The sequence below is a fragment of the Martes martes genome (genome assembly GCF_963455335.1).
Source record: "Martes martes genome assembly, contig: scaffold_338, whole genome shotgun sequence".
NCBI lineage: Eukaryota > Metazoa > Chordata > Mammalia > Carnivora > Mustelidae > Martes > Martes martes.
Genome location: NW_027666461.1, coordinates 1 through 17,495, shown reverse-complemented (window position 1 = coordinate 17,495; position 17,495 = coordinate 1). Strand labels below are relative to the sequence as shown.

The 17,495-nt window shown below is 64.8% G+C and overlaps 1 protein-coding gene across 1 annotated transcript; it reads right to left on the bottom strand.

Moving 5' to 3' along the window:
• Window positions 1-867: 867 nt before the first annotated feature.
• Window positions 868-14,253, bottom strand: FGFRL1 (fibroblast growth factor receptor like 1). Its single transcript, XM_080831561.1, has 7 exons — window positions 14,114-14,253; window positions 13,453-13,547; window positions 4,193-4,465; window positions 3,064-3,144; window positions 2,689-2,973; window positions 2,250-2,603; window positions 868-2,117 (listed from the first exon to the last, which is right to left on the bottom strand). The coding sequence occupies exons 2-7, from the start codon at window positions 13,529-13,531 to the stop codon at window positions 1,675-1,677; spliced, it is 1,515 nt and encodes a 504-aa protein (XP_080687687.1). The 5' UTR covers window positions 13,532-13,547; window positions 14,114-14,253; the 3' UTR covers window positions 868-1,674.
• Between the last annotated feature and the right edge of the window lie 3,242 nt (window positions 14,254-17,495).

The following is a 17,495-nucleotide window of genomic DNA, read 5'->3' as shown; positions in this document are numbered from 1 at the left end:
AGTGGAAGAGGGCCAGAGGATGGGGCCTAGCCCCAGACACCAGAGGACAGTGTTCCCAGACCTGCCCTCGGCTGAGGAGAAGGGAGCCAGGGTGGGGCTTGGCCCTGACCTTGGGGAGCTCCGGCTGCAGGGAACCAGCAGGTAGGTGGTGAGTGCCCTGGCCTGTATAGGGCTGGGCAGAACCTATTCATGTTCCCTCCAGTGCCTCAGACACCAGCAAGGCCCCATTCCTTCAGCCAGACCTTCCGAGGCTCTGGGGACCCAAAGCACCTCACACGAGTGGCTTTGCTAAAATCACATTATCTTAGTGCCTTTTCTTAAGACACAGTGAGTCCCAGCCTCAGGGTCCCCAGCTGGAGTGAGACCATGGTTCATGGCCCAGTAGTGGCTAGCAGACTCGGGACTGTATCCTCTAGGTGGCAGACACCAGGACAGGGATGACAGCGAGGCCCCAGCCCTCCGAGGCCACCAGCTGAAGCCCCAGAGCGTGGGGCAGGGAAAGCACAGGCCCTACACTGAGGGCCCTCAGGGCCATACAGGTAAGAGACGGGACATCCACTGGACCAGGCAGGACTCTAGCTGGCTAGGGAGCTGCTTGCAAGGGTGTTAGTCAGTCAGTGCTCCAAACACGGCCACCTGAGTCCAGTTCAGGGCAGTTGACGGGGCCCCGGGACCCCAAGGTGTCATCCCAGAACCTTAGGCCAACTACAGGACTCCTGGAGCCCAGGCCTGGCACACAGGCCCACGGGCATGGGCATGCACACAGCTGTACACAGACATAAGCACACATGAGCACACATGCCTGTACACAGACCTGGGCCTGCACACACATGCACACGTGCACAAGCCAAAGGCAGAAACATCAGCTTAATGGAAGAGGATGCACATTTTCTTGTTTAACAAAATAAATTAAATATACGAAGCTTCAGCTCAAACTCTATATAAAATTACAGAGGTCTGGGGCTGCCACAGGCAGTGGGGCGATGGTGCCCGGCCCTGAGGCAGCTGTCCAGTTGGCCAGCAGGCCAGGTGCGTCCCGGGCCTGAGGTCAGGCAGGCTCTGCGGTACACCTTCCTTCCAGCATTATTAATATTATTATTTTCTTTTCTTAAATATAAATATCAAGGGCCCTTCGCTCTGGCGGGGGCAGGGTCACCCCCAGGGGGCTCCAGCCTCTCAGGGCAGGAGCCAAGACTGCTCTGCCTGACCTCCCGGCCCGGGAGCCTGGGGAATGCCCGGACAGGTACTGGTAAACAGACAGCCGCTGGTGGAGGCCTGGGTAGGGACACCGTAGCCGGCACGGGGCAGGACTCAAGGTTTGGCCAGGGTCCTCTCAGACCCCCTGCCAGGTGCGGGGAGGGGTGGCTTGACCATGGCCCCTGTGGAATCCTCCTCATGGGGCTAAGGGTTCCTTCATCAACTAGCCCATTGCTACATGCACACTGCAAAATTGCCGGCACAGACCTTCCCAGGCGTCTTAGTCTGAGGGTGTGTGTGTGTGTGTGTGTGTGTGTCCAGAGGTATGTGTGTGTGTCACCCAGGGCGCCCCAGGGTGCTGACTGTGCCTCCTGCCTAGGCCCCAGCTCTCTGCGCAGCCACCCGCCCCCCATGGGCCCGCTGCCCCGACCCGGGCCCCGAAGGGCGAGTGGGCGGGGCCCCACCCTGTGGCACTGACTAGCACTGGTAGTGGATATGCTGGTGGACCTTGCCCTCCACGTGCGAGTGCGTGTGCGAGTGCGTGTGTGTGTGTGTGTGCACATCCGTGTAGAGTTTGGGATAAAGTCTGGGCCCGGCAGATGGGCCCGGGCCCAGCAGATGCTGGGGTGCCGCCGGAGGCCCGAGCTCCTCGCACAGCCCCATGCCAGGGGCAGGGCCGAGGCTGGAGGGCATGGGACGGTCCTTGTCCCCGGCCCGGTCGCGGGTGGCCACGGGCGGGCGGTGTGCAGGCAGAGGTGGGGTGGGCCCAGGTGCACATGGCTTCTTCTTGGCCTGGCAGAGCCACAGGAGCACAGTTCCAAGGATGAAGACAGCGCCAGCCGGGATACCGATGACCACGGGCCACGGCAAGCTGGTGGTCGAGGACGAGGGGGCCACGGGGGGCCCTGGCGGCTTGGGGTCTGCAAGAGAGGCCAAGGACGGGGGTGGGGAGAGCAATGTCGCCATGGGTCCCGGGACAGCCCGCGACCGGCCAGCCCGTGGCCTCACGTGGCGCCTCGTGTGGCCGGGGTAGGAGCAGGGAGGGGGCGCACCTGGCAGCACGGTGAGGAAGGCGCTGCGGAAGCTGTAGCCCATGGTGTTGGCCCCCAGGCAGATGTACATGCCGGCATCATCCTGGCGTGCGCGCGCAATGAGCAGCTTGTTGAGGTAGGAGCCATCGGGCCGCGACCACACATCCCCCGTGGGCAACACCACGAACTTCTGGCCACCCACATCGATGGTGGAGTTGTAGCGGCCCTCGGCGCCATACTCCACACGCTTCAGCCACTGGATCACCGGCTTCACGTCACTGCGCACTTTGCACTGGAAGGATGTGGTGCCCCCGAAGTCCACGGTCGTGTTCACGGGGTGCGTGCCCGTGAGGACGGGCTTGGAGCGTGTCCGCTCTGCACGGAGACACAGCGGGTCGTCGGCGCCACCCCGGGCCGCCCCCACCCCACCCCCGCCCCGGCCCCAGCCCCCAGCACTCACGGATCACGTCCACCTTGTAGGTTGCATTGATGGCGCCTGCACGGTTGGACACACGGCACGTGTACCTGCCACTGTCCTCAGGACGCAGGTTCTTCAGGCTCAGTGTCCACTTCTTCTTCCTGTGCTCCCCAGCCTCCAGGCCCGTCAGGGCCTGGTCGTCCTTCATCCACATGATGTCAGGCCGTGGGTGCCCACTGGCCACGCACTTGAGCCGCACGGAGCTGCCCACGGGCCGAGCGATCACACGACGCCTCATCTTGGAGGGCTGTGTGAAGCGGGGCCGCGCTGCGGGATGGCCAGCACACGGGTCAGCAGGACACTGGGAGGCCACCCCACCCATGCCCAGGGAGGACGGCGACGCCCACCCCTTCTCACCCCACTGCTTGCCGGCTGCATCCTCCTGGCCCCCGGAGGCACCGTCGTGCCCCAGACGCTCCCTTCCTGCGCCAGTATCATCTGCAGAGAGGAGGGCAAATGAGGGGGGCCCCAACAGTGCCTCCCCCCGACCCCAGGCTGGTTCCCAGGCCCTGGCCTCGGGCCCAGCTGGGAGAGCTCTGCAAACACACATGCGCGCCCCCAGGGCACACCCACCTCTCAGAATCCCAGAGACAGCTGGGCAAGAGCTGCCCGCCCAGCCCACTGCCTGGGTGCAGGTGACCCCAACAGAGCCCCCCCGGCTCCGGGGGGTCTGCAGGCCCAGTGGGAGGAGGGGGCCGGGCCCGCCCGGCAGCTGCGGTAACCCTAGCCCACATCAAGGGGGCCGAGGCCTTGGAGAGCTGACATGGCTCACATACCGCCTCGTCACCCTCCCCTCTCAGAGGACAGTGGGGGGGACACCAGCCGTGTTCCCATTCCACGATCCAGAGCAGGGGGCCCAGCGGGGGTGGGGCAGGCCAAGGAATGCCCTTCCTATCACAGCCTCCTCCACCCAGCCAGGGACCCAGCGAGGGGGCTACACAGGTCAAGCTCACCCCCTTTGCGAGACAGGGCGCCATGGCTGCCAGGGAGCCCCACCTCCAGGGACCCAGCCCGGGAGCCCTCCCGGAACAAGCGAGCCACGGGTGTGTCTCTGGGGACCCCGCCAGCCCCCACACCAGAGCCCCAGAGGCAGAAGAGAACACAAGGCCCTTGGCGGCCCCTCTGAACTCTGAAATCTGAGCCTCAAAGTCAGAGCCGACACCAAGGCCCGGCCTCCCAGCCGGCCCTTCACAAGACCACCACCCTGGGGCTCTCCCGTGCCCACTCCTGCCACCCCCTAGCCAGCCTGGGTCTCCCCATCAGCAGAAGCTCTGGGGACCCCGTGGCACAGGCCTGAGGAGGGCCTGGGCTTGGGGTGGTGGCCCCAGAGGTCAGGCCCCTGTCCTGGGCTTAGAGGAAGCGGGCAGGTGGGTCTCTTCCTGGTAGCAGCACTGGGGTGGGCTGGGGCTGCACAGGGAAGGTCTGCTTCCCGGGCTCATGTGGACTCGGGCTCACACAGCATGGCCCCAGCATGGGCATCACTGACCCATCACGATGAGGGTGTAGTTGACGCTGAGGCTGCCGAAGCCGTTGGTGGCCTTGCACACATAGGCGCCGGCGTCCTCCCGCTCCACCTCCTTCACCTTCAGGCCCTGGGGCAGCACCCGGAAGCGGCTCCAGCCGCCATGAATGGTGCGGCCGTCCTTGGTCCACATAGTCAGCGGCGGCGGGTCTCCCTCCACAGGGCACTGCAGCCGCACAGTGCGGCCCAGCCGGGCCACCTGCCTTGGAACCACCTTGTCTGCCATCCTCGGGGGGCCTGTGGGTGGGTCAGAGGGCTCAGTCAGGGAGGAGCGGGTGGCCAGCGATCAGGAGTGCAGGCAGGCCTGCGTGCAGGAGCCCCGTCGGCTGCCTGCCTGCCCAGCCCAGGCAGCGGGGGTCTGAAGCCCTGGGCCCTGGCCCCAGCCCGCAGGGGTCAGCAGTCTCCCGGATCCCACCACTGCCAGGATCTGAGATCCCCGGATGTGCTGTCACATCGTGTCACGGAGGAGCCAGGATACAGAGGGACCAGAGCGGCTCACCCAGGCTGCGCGTCCACAGGCGAGCCAGGACGGACCCCCATGTACTCCCCACAGGCAAGGCACATGGCACCAAATCCGTGTAGCACAAACAGACGTGTCTTGTGGTCTGGTCGGTGCCCGGCTATGTGTGCCTGGCCAAGGGCCTCCCTGATGCCAGCGGCACCTCGGCAGGAGGCTGGGCAGAGTGGCATGATAGAGCAGCATGACCCTGAGTCCCTGGGGTCCAAGGGCAAGCAGCAGGGTTCCTGTCTGGCTGGCAGCCCCCTGCCCACTGTCCCCCAATAGGAGAAGCCCAAGTCACCGGCGGGAAGAAATCCACTCCCAGCCCTGTCCCAGCTCACGGCCAGCCTCGGTGCCTCCTGGGTGTAGGGGCAGCAGGCACAGCGAGCCGGCTGCAGAGGACACTGCAGGCGTCCCAGAGAGGTGGGGTTGCCTCCTGACCAAGCCCCAAGGCTCCTGCACCTTGGGGTGACCTCAGGGGGCACTGAGCCCTTACACTTGCCCTGCTGACCGTACCCCCAGACCAGGACAGACGGCTCTGGGCACCCTGTTGCCCTTCCGGGGCCTAGCTCCCAGGATCCTGCCCTTTTTGGCTGTTGGCCAGGGGTGCTCACTCCACACCGTGGCCACTCGGGCCTGGACGGCCTGAATCCTGCATCCTGGCCTTCCAGAGGAGCCGGCCGGCGGCCGCCTTGAGATGCACAGCTACGGGGCCTGCGGGCAGCACGTGTTCTCAAGAACCAGCTGGTGTTTCTATGGTGTGTAGGTACCAGCTGGCTGTGTTGCCGGCCTTCCCCACAGGACCCAGAGCGCGTCCCTAGGCTTTCCAGAAGCTCGTGGCAGCTTCCCGCGCACCACCTCGCAGGAGACCCGTGCGGAGCGCAGCCCCACACCACTGGTGTGCAGGCGGTGAGGGCAGAAGGTGCTGGCCCCCATTCGGATGGAGATAGCTGACAGACCAGGGTCTAGGCAGGGAGGGTCCCGGCTTTGCTAGGGGGATGGAGGGTTGGGGGGCACATCAGGGGCACGGCAACACCAGGCCCTTCCCTCTATGCCCTCTATGCCCACTGGTGAAAAGGGAGCTTGAGGTGGGGGAGGGCCCTACCCAGCCCCACCCACCCTACCAAGCACACCCCCAGGAACGCTTCTGCCTCTGCTAGGGTTCCCCCCACTCCTGCCATGGGGCTCCTAACATGGGCCCCAGGCCATCCCTGCACTCTCAGCCAGCCCCCTCCTCATCAGGCCCTCAGGGCCCCAGCAAGCAGCTGCTGAGATCTACCTCTCCCTAATTTCTCAACTGCATATGGGGCCCCCCATATGTCACAGTGAGATGGTTGCGGGGGTCTCCTGAGGCCCCCTGGCGTGCCCAGGGTCCCAGCCTCACTTCCAGGCAGGCCCTGTCCAACACCTGTCCGTGCTTACAATCCCACTATTCAAAGGGGCACCCCAGACTGCAGTTCAGAAAGGGCACCCCCTCAGCCTACCCCCAGGCTGACACCTGGCTGTTCACACAGGCCCAAACACTGCCTGGCAAGCGTCGGGGGCTAAGACGGTGTCCCTCTCTCCCGGGGCTTTCCTGTCCCGGCCCCATCCTGGAAGAAGCCTGTGTCAGTGGCAGAGAGAGGACCCAGCAGACAGCGCTTCCGGGGCCAGGAGAGGCACCTGCAGCCCTGCCCCCTCCCTGTACCAGGCAGGGGGGTGTGAGGAGTGGGGGTCAGGGGCATCTACTGGGCCGCAGAGGCCACAGGCCCCTCAGCCACTGCGGAGAGGAGGACAGAGCCCAGTGACTGCCAGACGACTGGAGGTGTGGCCTCGAGGGCTGGCCTGCATGCAGGACAGGGGGACAGGCAGGCAGGCAGCCAGAGGCCCCAGCCGGAGCCAGCCTTATCCTAAAGCAAACAGCCCCTTTCCCCTCCCCCTGAGCCGGGCCTTCCCTGCCCCCTCCACCCCCTGCCTCTGCAGAGACCCCAGCAGGCTCACCGGAGGGAGCCCCCCCAGATTCCTGGGGATTTTGGCCGCCAGTGCGACTGCCACAGCTCTATATTTAGCTCAGGAAACACAAGCCCCCATTGTTCCACCTGGTCAGGTGCCCGACCCACCCAGCCAGAGGCAAACTGAGGCAAGACCTGAGGCAGATGGGCAGCTGGAGGGTGTGCAGGGGGCAGAGCGGGGGCAGTTTCCCACCAGCTCCAGGGCAGCATCTGGATCCTTCAGCACAGGCACCTTCCCCAGGAGCACGACCTCCAGGAAGCCCTTGACCTTCCACGTGCCCCAAGCCACAGCCTTGGGGAATTTCGGCGGGCATGGGCTGTATGGGATGTGGATGGCCATGTGGAGGGGTTAAATGGAGGCCGGGGCTGGGTCTGGGTCTCACCCCTCAAGGGGGCTGAACATCAATGCGGTAGGCAGAGAGAGGACCACCACAACCCCCTTTCCTCCCTCTCTCCTTCCCGCCCTACCCCATCCCCACAGCTGTGACAACATACTAGAATGGGGGTGTGGGGAGGGGTCAGGGGGCAGCAACCAGGAAGACCCCATATATCCAGCCTACACTTCCAGGCTTCCCAGCCACCACCCAGAACTCAGGTGCCACACATCCACCTGATCATGCCATCTCCAAACGCTGTCCCCAGACACATGGGCTGTCCCCCAGCCACTGTCCCCCAGACACACAGATTGTCCCCCACTCTCTCAGACACTGTCCCCAGACACACAGGTTGTCCCCCACACTGTCCCCAGACACACAGGCTATCCCCCAGACACATAGGCTATCCCCCAGACACTGTCCCCCAGACACACGGGCTGTCCCCCAGACACTGTCCCCAGACACACGGACTGTCCCCCAGACACTGTCCCCCAGACAGTCCCCAGACACACAGGCTGTGTGTCTATCCCCAGACAGGGGCTATCCCTCAGACACTGTTCTCAGACATGTGGGCTGCCCCCCAGATGCACACACCCTACCCACACAGGTTCCCAGGCACACGCACATACACAATCATACACCAACAGTAGAGGCAAACTCCCCACACCAGAGACCCCCTTGCCCCACCTGCTGTGAGGACAGTTGCCCAAGGGTTAAAACAAGGTCCCACTGTAACCTCAGCTGATGCTGTCCTATCCCAGCAGAGCCTAGAAGGGCTGAAGGAGCAGGGGAGCTGGGACGGATGGAGGGGTGACACATGCTGGAGGGCTAGGGACAGGACCTCAATGGCAGTCTAGCCCATGCAGTTTCCACATACCGTCGGGGGCCACCTGAAGCGCAGCCCCCCACACCTCCCTAACCCTCACAGCCTCTACACTGCCCATCCCCTCCTGGTATCTCTCCCCAACACCCTCCCCAGCCCCCCTAGGGGACTGCAGTGCCCCTCTTGGGGTGGCCTGTTCCGGCCACTCCATCTGAACCACACCCGAGCCCCCGTCCTGTTCAGGTTTGTCTCAGGCCTGGCTGTGGGGGCACTGCCCGTGACATACTCTCCCTCTCTCCACCGCGCAAGGCAATCATGACCTGCTGACCCCGAGTGGCCTTCATGAGGAGCTGGGCCAGACACCAGCCCTCCCGGGGGCCCCAAGTGCCAGTCCATGCTGCCCACACGGGGGCCACGGACACGGGTGGAAGCAAGGGGCTGCAGGAATCAGCTGGTCAGTACATCAGAGCTCACTCCATTCCCAGTCAGCCCTGAGAAGCCCTGGAAATGGCCAGCCTGGAAGGAACCCTCCGGCTGGGTTGGGGAGCCATCAGGCTGACGTCGTTGGGACTGGCTGGGAAGGGACTTTGGATGGCCAGCCGGAGCCACTGGAGCTCTCCTCCTGGAGAAGTCAAGTGGTCTGGAAAAGAGGACTCCAAGGACACTGTGACAAGGCCTGATGGGGGGTGGGGCAGGGAAGCGAGGCAGGTCCCATCTATCCTGGCTGTACGCCCTGAACCAGCAGAGGCAGGGGGACACTCTCCGGGAGAGTGGGGGTCCCTGCACTGGTCCCCGTGGTGGGTGAACACCATGCAGAGGCGGACCTGGAGCCAGTGCCCTTCCCAAGAAGACAAGGGCTGGGAGGCCGAAAAGAGGGGGCCCAGATGAAGACCACCCCAGGGCAGCTGTGAGAGGCAGGGCTCAGCCTCCGCCCTGGTTCTGAGCCACTCTGGTGCACTCGTGCACACACATAGGCTCCCAGTCACCAGCAGGCCCGGGGCAGCCCCTGGGGGCTGGACACATGGGATCTGTGGTGGAACTGGTAGGACTCACAGGGTGGGCAGTTGCCCCAGAAACCAGGGTGTCTGTGTGCAGCAAAGGGACAGCTTGACCCACTGAGTCAGCAAGCTGTTCACGGTGTCCGGCCCGACACACCGCCTGGGGAGCAGCACCATGGAAGGCAACAGGCCAGGGAGGGGAGAACTCTCCAGGTCTGTCCCCGGCCCTGGAAGCCCCCAGGCGGACCTCCAGCCCAGCCCTGACCAGGGCTCCTCCTCCTTGCCACTCCCAAGACACACACAGGGGCCATAGAGCATTCCCTGACAGGCTGCTGCCCTGGGGAGGGGGTCCCCACAGGAACTGCCAACAGCTAACGGCACCCACACCCATGGCCCCAGGACCAGTCTAGAGGGCTCAGTGGTACACCCCGGTGGCTGTGTCCAGAGCCTGCCAAGTCCACAGACTCCAAGCTGACCCCTGCCCCTCTCCCCCACCTCAGAAAAACATCATGCACCTAGAACTGGTCTAGCATCACCACCTCCCTAGAGGGGCCCAGCACCAGCCCCAGCCCCGGAGCCAAGAAGGACCTGATCCCCTGGGTCTCCCTCACAAGCTGGCGCTGGACCCAGGGGACAGGGTAACAGGACAAGAGGCCCAGCGTACCCAAGGGCCCTGCCCGTCATGGGCTTGAACCCGTGTGACACGGTGTTTCCTGAGCCTGGAACCCCGGGCCAGAGGTTGGCACCAGTGCTGCTCCTCACTGTGAGGGCTCAAGCGCCGGACGGCCCAAGCCCCAGGCCACAGAGCCCCACACTCCCACCCACACCAGCTTCACCCACCCCAGGGTCCCAGCCAACAGCCCACAGCCAGCTTCTTGCTGACAGACTATAGATACGAGGTTGTGGCACACTGGGACCCCTGAGATCTCGCAGGCTGCAGGGCATACAGCACCCGCTGCCAGGCTCCACAGCGAAGCCCATGGTCCCCACCAGACCGAGCAGGCCGCTACAGAGTGCCAGGGCCAGCCAGTGGCCTGGCTGTCCTGGGGCTCAGCATGGTGGGGTCAGAGAAGATCACCGCCCAGGACAGTCCCAGGCCAGAGCTGGGCACAGCTCCCTCTCCACCACCTGCTGCCCCAGGCCCCGTTATCTCTTCATAGTGCAGGACTTGTGTAAATCTCTAACAAACTGGGGAAGAAAGCCATTGTTTCCTGCCACGAAGGGAAGCCCTGGGCATCAGCAGGCCCCAGGCTAGAGTACTTCCCTGCCACACTGTCCCCTGCATTCCAGGGACAGACCTGGGAGCCCCTGACTCATGCTGGTTCTCCCCAAGGGGGCCGGTCCCTGTGGGACGAAGGGACCCAGGCCCACCAGCCTCGAGGCCCTGGCCCAGCAACTCACTGGGGACAGGAAGCTAGCCCCCAGGAGATCCCCAACCCCTTTTCCCTGCACCCAGCCAACCAGCCTCTCAGCCCAGTCCTGGCCTATTCCCACTCCTGGCCCCCATCCATCCATGCGGCCCCAAGATGTCCACCCTGGTCAGTGCGACCTGCCCGCCTCTGCCCATGCTCTTCCCGCACCCAGAAGCCATTCTCCCCTCACCTGACCAGTACTCATACCTCCTTCCAGGCTGTGCTGCCCACATCTCTCCCCATGCCCCCAACCCCCTCCCCCAGCCTTCCTGGACTGTGGACTCTCTGGCTGCAGACCTAGACTGAACTAGCCCAGGACAGTGGCCCCCACTACCCTCGGGCCCCAAGAGTAGCCACACTGAACACCCACAGGCTTGACCAGGAGCACACAGTGACCACCACTAGAAAGACAGATGGCAGGCAGGGTGGGGTGGCAGCATGGGCCAGAGGCTGTGTCCTGGACATGCCAGGGCTACGGTCACTGGGAAGGCACAGAAGGCCCGCCACCAGCAGCGACGCGGCCAGCAGGGAGACTCCAGGCCCACGGGACCACTGCCTGCCTCCGCCAGCACTCTTAGCAGTGTCCAAACCCCAGGCCGGAGGCTGAGGCCACTGCTGGGAAAAACCAACATTTCCCCATGGCACTGGGCGGGGGTTGAAGGCCCATTGATTCCCGCACAATGAAGAAGGAGCCTGCGGTAGGAGTTTCCAGGCCCAGCCAAAGGCGACTTTGTTCATAGCTCCCTCCTCCCCCCCAGAGGGGACAGTGATTTATTTTCTCTTCCAGGAGTGGGGCCCGAGACATAAATGGGGCGGCTGGCCTGCATCCCCACCTCACAGCGTCTGGGCCCAGCTCCCGCACATCCACCTCAGCTGGGGCTGCCTGGCGGGGGCGGGGGTGGGGGTGGGGGCTGCGGCCTGGCCAGAGGCCAAGCAAGGTCAGCCAGCGCACACGCACACGACGACAGCCCTCCTGACGGCCGCGCGTCCTCCGCACGCCCTCACACACACTGGTGGGCCCTTCTCAACATAGCCCAGATGGCAAGAAGTCACTATGCCTGTGGCGTGGGGCAGCCAGCAGCCAGCGCCCGGCCCTGGGGGCGGCGCTCGGCCCTCCCAGGGCACACCAGCACAGTCCAGGGGACAGGAAGGTGACTTCGAGGGCTGGCTGTCCAGAGACCTGTCCACTGCTTCCCTGTGGAAAAGCTCAAGCCAGACAAGCCCTTCCACAAGTTCTTCTAGAGCTCTCTGGGAAGGGCAAGGTCATCGGAGCTGCTTGAGTTCCCACTGTGAGAAACCCAAATCCTATCTTCCCTCCAATTTGGAAAAAGCTGTTGAAGACAAACCCATCCTGATTGTGAAACTTTCAGAAAGGGGAACTTTGAAAATATGATCTGGTGTAGAGACGGGCTGACTGTGGAGAGCGTGACGCACAGGGAAGACGGCTCTCGGCAAACAGCCTGGCCCTCTGGGGGCGCGCCCAGCATGACTGTGCCCCTCAAGGCCAGGCTAGAGGGGAAGCCAGCACTGTTCAGGAACAGGGGCCTCATACCCCACCCCCAAAGCCACACAGGACCTTGCCCTTGGAGAGTGGGTGCCAGGGCAGTGCACGCCCGGCATGAGGGCCAAGGCTGGAGACCAGGCGCAGTCCCAAGGCCAAGGCTGAGGGAAACAGAGCAGGGTGTGGCCCCTCCAGGGCCCCCTGGCACTGAGGCAGGCCCTGCTGCCCCCTGCCATTGCTGCCATCCGCCACTCTGCGTCGGGATCCGGCCAATGACCAGGCCAGGCCAGCGGCCTCCAGAGCTCCCTGGCTGAGCAGCCAGAGGACAGGCAGGTGTGGGATCGAGGGGAGTCCAAGCAGATGAAAGAGGGATCAGAATCCAGGCTGCCGGCCACTGGCGGGCGGGGGGGGCCTTGCTGCATATGACCTGAGTGCCTGCCGTGCCCAGGATACTGCCAGGCCCAGCCACGCCTGGGCAGCCCCCACCAGGCCACCAGGCCAGTCCCTAGCCGGACAGGCGGGGGGGTACTGTGGCATTAGGCCCACCTGGGCTGCCGCCTGCCACCCAACTCCCGAACGTGCCCATATAAGGCCAGGCTGGGCTCGGTGTACCCGCTGGGTGGCGGGGGGAGGGGTGCGAAGCCTCAGAGGACTGGTGGACAGGGCAGGGACGTTCCTGAGTGGTCAACACACCCAAAGGGCTGGCCCAGCCAAAGGGCCCGCCTAGCCGAGAAGAGGCCAGTGCAGAAGATGGCGGGCGGGAGTCCGTGAACGCGTATGTCCCATCACCCGTCAGCCAAGGCTGTACCTTGCTGGGGTTGGGTACAGGGGCGAGCGTCCCTCGGGAGACGTTGCAGGCCTGCCCACTGGGACATCAGGTGTGTGAGCGTGCATCTGAGTCCTGGAATGGAACACGCCCACACACAGTATGCAGCCTGAAGCAGGTGGTCCTCTGGGTCTGCCTGGAGACAAGCCCCCACCCCCTACACCATGCAGCAACTCCATGTTCCAGACACTCAATCCCCCAGCCCCCCACCCTGTATCTTCCCAGGGATGGGCCAGCTCAGGGCACAGGGCTGGGTCATGAGTCCCAGACACTAACAATGTCCCCACTGTCCCCAAACTGCACCCTGGCCACCATGGGGGTCTCTGGGTCTAATTGGGTCCTCATAGGGGCCTAACTGGGTCCATTGTGCCAAACAGCCTACCCCACAAAAATCCTCAAGGTAACCAACTGCCCTCAACCTCAGGTACACACACAGACATGCATGTGTCCTGAGAGGCCCTGGGGCCAGAGTCCACTCTGCCAGCAAGTGTGGGGTCCCACAGGTGAGCCGGGGTGATCTTTGGGTGAGAGGGCCCTGTGGGTGAGGTGTGCCCCCTCAGTGAGCATAGAGTCCCAAGGGTGAGCTGGGGGTAAGCTGAGGCACCCCACGGGCAAAGGGGGGTGTACCTTCTGGCTGAGCCTGGGGGCCCAGAGGGTGAGAAGACCCACCAAGCTCCCGGCCAGTAGGGGCGGGGCGCAGGCACGCGCGCCAGCCGGGCACTGTGGCAGGGTTCAGGGCCGGGAGGGAAAGGGGCGGCGCTGGCGCAGGCCGGGGCGCCGGGCTGGGCGCCAGGACTCACCTCGGGCGGCGGCGGCCGGCGGGAGGGCCCCCAGCAGCAGCGGCGGCAGCAGCAGCAACAACGTGGGGCTGGGCGTCATCTTGGCCCGTCCGGACCTGGAGGTATTGAGGGTCGGTCACTGGCGTACAGGGTAGGAGTCGCCACCATATAGCCTAGGGCCCCGGGACCGCCAGCACCCCAGTCCCGGGCTGCGAGGGTCGGGGTGCGGGCCTCCCCGCCCTCCCTGCCAGCGCTCCGGGCGGAGGAAGCGGCGGCGGGGAGCACCGCGGGTATCAAAGGCAGACAAAGGGTTTACACTAATTACCGGCCTCCCCCGCCGCCCCCCGTCTCTAAACACCGTCTGGATTCCTGGCGCTTGTAACTCGGGCCCTGCCCGCGGGACACACAACACCGGCGGCCGCGCACATAATCGCCTGCGCCATTAGCGGACAAATTTGCGCTTGGGGGGGGCCCACGTGGGGTGCAGGGGCGGGGGCGGGGCGCGGACAGGACCACTGGCCTGGCAGGGTCGGCGGCGGCGCGTGCGGTGCCCGGCGGCCTCGCACCCTGCATTCCGGGACCCGGACCCTCCCAGCCCCCGGCCAGATCCCGGACCCCGATCCTCCCCGGCAGGCCCTCCCAGTCGGCCCCCCGGGCGTCGCGGGCGCGCGAAGGGTCTCACCTCGGCAGGGCAGGCAGGCAGCGGGGCTCAGGGCCGGGCCCGCGGGACGCGCTGCGCGGTCATCGCCGCCCCGGGCGCCGCACCCCGGCGCCCCGCGCCCCCGGGCCCGGCCTCGGGACGGGGCGGCGCTACCTGGGCGCGGGCGGCTCGGGCCAGGACCGGCGCCGAGGCGGGTGTCCGGAGGCAGCGCGGGCGGAGGGGTCGAGTCCAGGGGCTGGAGGCCGGGGCCGGGGTCCCGGGGCGGCGGGGCGAGGGGCCCGGGGCGCCGCGCCGCGAGGCGTCCTTCCCTGCGGGGCTTTGTCAACTCTCCCGGAGCGAGCGCCGAGCCCGCCGCGCGCCCCGCCCCGACACAACTTCCCTCCAATCGGCTCGCCCCGGCTCGCCCCGCGCCCGCCCCGCGCCCGCCCCGCGCCCAAACTTTCCCCCAATCCGCGCGCGCCCGCCCCGCCCGCCGGGCTCTGGGCCTTAACCCTCGCGGTGCGGGCAGCCTGCGGGCGGGGCGGGCAGCCTGCGGGCGGGGCGGCTCCCTGGGGCGCGGCCCCGCCCCAGCCCCCGCCCTCTGCCCGCCCCGGCCGGGCCCGGCCCCCCGTCCCAGTCCGCCCTGCTCGGCCCAGCCACCCCCTCCCCGCCCTCGTCCCGCCCCCACCCACCCCATCCCCGCCACGCCACGCCCCCCCACCCCTGCCCCGTTTGTCTCTGCCACCCCAGCCAGGCCCACAGCCACCCCGCCCCGCAGCTCCCCACCCTGTCCCGCGCGCCCCCGGGTGCCGCGGCGCCCACCCCATACCTGCACCCACCGTGCCTGAGCACTCCTGGTACCCCAAGCGCTGGCCCTGGTCGAGCCCACGGTCGCCTGACCTCTGGCCAGCCCTGTCCGCAGCTAGGCCATCCCTGGTTGCCCAGGAGGGGCGGACGGGATGGCCGCAGGGCTCCCTCGAGGCCCAGGTCCCCGGGGAGCCCCTGGGAGCAGTGAAGAGATCCAAGACCCAGCTCTGGTCCCAAGTGGTTCTGGCAGAGGGGAACAGGTCTCTGGTGAAGTGGGGCACAGAGGTTCTGCCCCGTGCCCAGGCTCATGGTGGCATCCCAGACCAAAGGCAGGTATGCCCACCTGGGGCTTCAGGCCTGCCACTATGATGGTAACCCCAAGGACATTAACAAGATTAATCGAGACCAACACACATCACAACTTCTTTAATTCTCAGAGGCAGGCAGGTGCCTCGCTGTCACCTGACACAGGTGAGGGAGCAGAGGCACAGAGAAGGCAGGTAATTCGCCCAAGATTTCCCCATGGGCAGTCAGCAGGGACTGAACATGCAGGACTGAAACTGTGTGCTTTGGAGGCCTGCTTTCCTGTGTCCTTTCTGCACACGCCCCCCCCCCCAGCCCTGTCCTGCTCAGCATCTGCCCACTCAGATGCCTCCCTTCCTTCACCCTCCAGGGCCTCCTCCCCATCCTTTCTGATCTGAGGAGGGGGCCAGGCTCTCCTCGGCTTCCCCTCCACTGTCGCTTCACTGGAACGGACAATCATCATTTTAAAATACAACTGTGATCTTGCTGTGGTTCCATAATGCCTTCATAATTAACCCCCCAACCCTTGAGGTCCTGGATGCTTGGGTCCTAACCACATCCCCTTCCCCCACAAATTCTGGCCAAATAATACCCCCCCACACACACACACACACGCCTGCCCCCATGCAGGAGCCTTTCAGTTCCCTCTTGCCATGCTGCTCCATCAGGAACCCTGACTGGAACAGCTTCTCTCTGTTCAGGAGTCCCCTCTTCCAGGAAGCCTTCCAGGGAAGACTGAAACTGTAGAGGCCTTGCAGACTAACATTCCCAAGGCAGAGGAGAGCTGGGTGAGGGAGGGTCAACAGTCAGGGTTTGGGGCCTATCAAGGCCCAGACTGCCCACCCTTCCCACGCAAGTGAGAAGGCAGGGTCCCAAATCCTGTCTCCAGACCAGTGTAGACACTTCGTGGATGGGTAGAGGCCAGCCCGGCCCAGCCTTGTCCTGTCTGTACCCTGAGTGAGGGCCCAAAGGGCAGACCTGAGTAGCCCTCCGGTACTTGATTCAGGCCTTGCCAACAGGGAGGAAGCAAGGAGAGCTGATTCAGGGCCCTCCTGGGAAGGGAGGGTCGGGGGGAGCTGGTCCTGGGGGTTATGGACAGGTGCTCTGGGACAAAATGGGCAAGTGGGTGGAGTGGGTCTTGGCTAGCTCGAAGGCTGCCCCAGACTTCAGGAACAGGTTTGTGAGGAGACACAACTGGAGCGTGAAACCCTCCAACAGGTGTGTAGGCCGCCAAAGGCAGCTGTGTGAAAAGGTGGTTCTGAAGTTGGGGGGCAGGGGGGTCAGAAATAAGGATGTGGGCAGCATGCGAGGCCATCCAGTGCAGCGTGGGGCTAGGTGGGCAGTGGGGAGGGGTCATGGGTCTATAAGCAGCCCCAGGCGGGGGCGGAGGGGGCTGAGGAGGCATGGCCCACCCGGTGAGTACTTGGGTAGGGTCCCAAGGAGCGGCTCTGGGGCACCCAGTGCTGCTGGCCCCCTTCCCTGTTCCAGGACAAGCTGCCCCCTGGCGGAAGCACCTAAGGAGATCAGCCCCCACCAAAGGGCACCCAGCTTCCCTCCCCTGCCTCACCACTTCCTGGCCCCTAGGCGCACCTTTTGGGGCTCCCCAGGTGGGAGGCAGGTCTGCCTGAATGCCCAGCCCAGGCCACTTCCTCCAGGAAGCCCTCCCACTGGCAAGCTCCCACTGTGCCTTCATGACAACCGACCTGAAATACCAAACCGGTTCTAATCTTGCCCCTTTATCACTAAGACTTAGCACACTTGGCTCACCTCTCTGTCTCAGTACCCCTATCCACTGTCTGACCCACAGAATTGTCATGGAGGTTGCAAGAGTTTCTGTCTCTCACATGCCTGGCACAGGTGAGCCCCCCAAAATATGTTGCTCTTCATATTCTCCTTCCACCACGACAAGCTGCCCCCGGCCCTGTGCCAGGTTCTGTCAGTGGGGCAGAGATGTGGGGTTCTGCCAGCAGGACAAGGCCCACATCCCCACTAAGAGATGGCTTCTTAGTAGAAGGTGTCCTGACTGAGAAACGCGCCAGGTGGCGGAAGGTGCGGCAGGAATAGAAACCAGCGGATGTGCAGGCTTCTGCTCCAGCTGAAGGAACAGGGACCAGGTTCACATGCTCTCGCCTGAAGCAGGAAAAAGAAAAAGGAGGGGGGCAACGATAAATATATGTGAAAAACAGCACTCAAAACACAGAAAATTGGGGTGCCTGGGTGGCTCAGTGGGTTAAAGCCGCTGCCTTCGGCTCAGGTCATGATCCCAGCATCCTGAGATCGAGCCCCGCATCGGGCTCTCTCCTTGGTGGGGAGC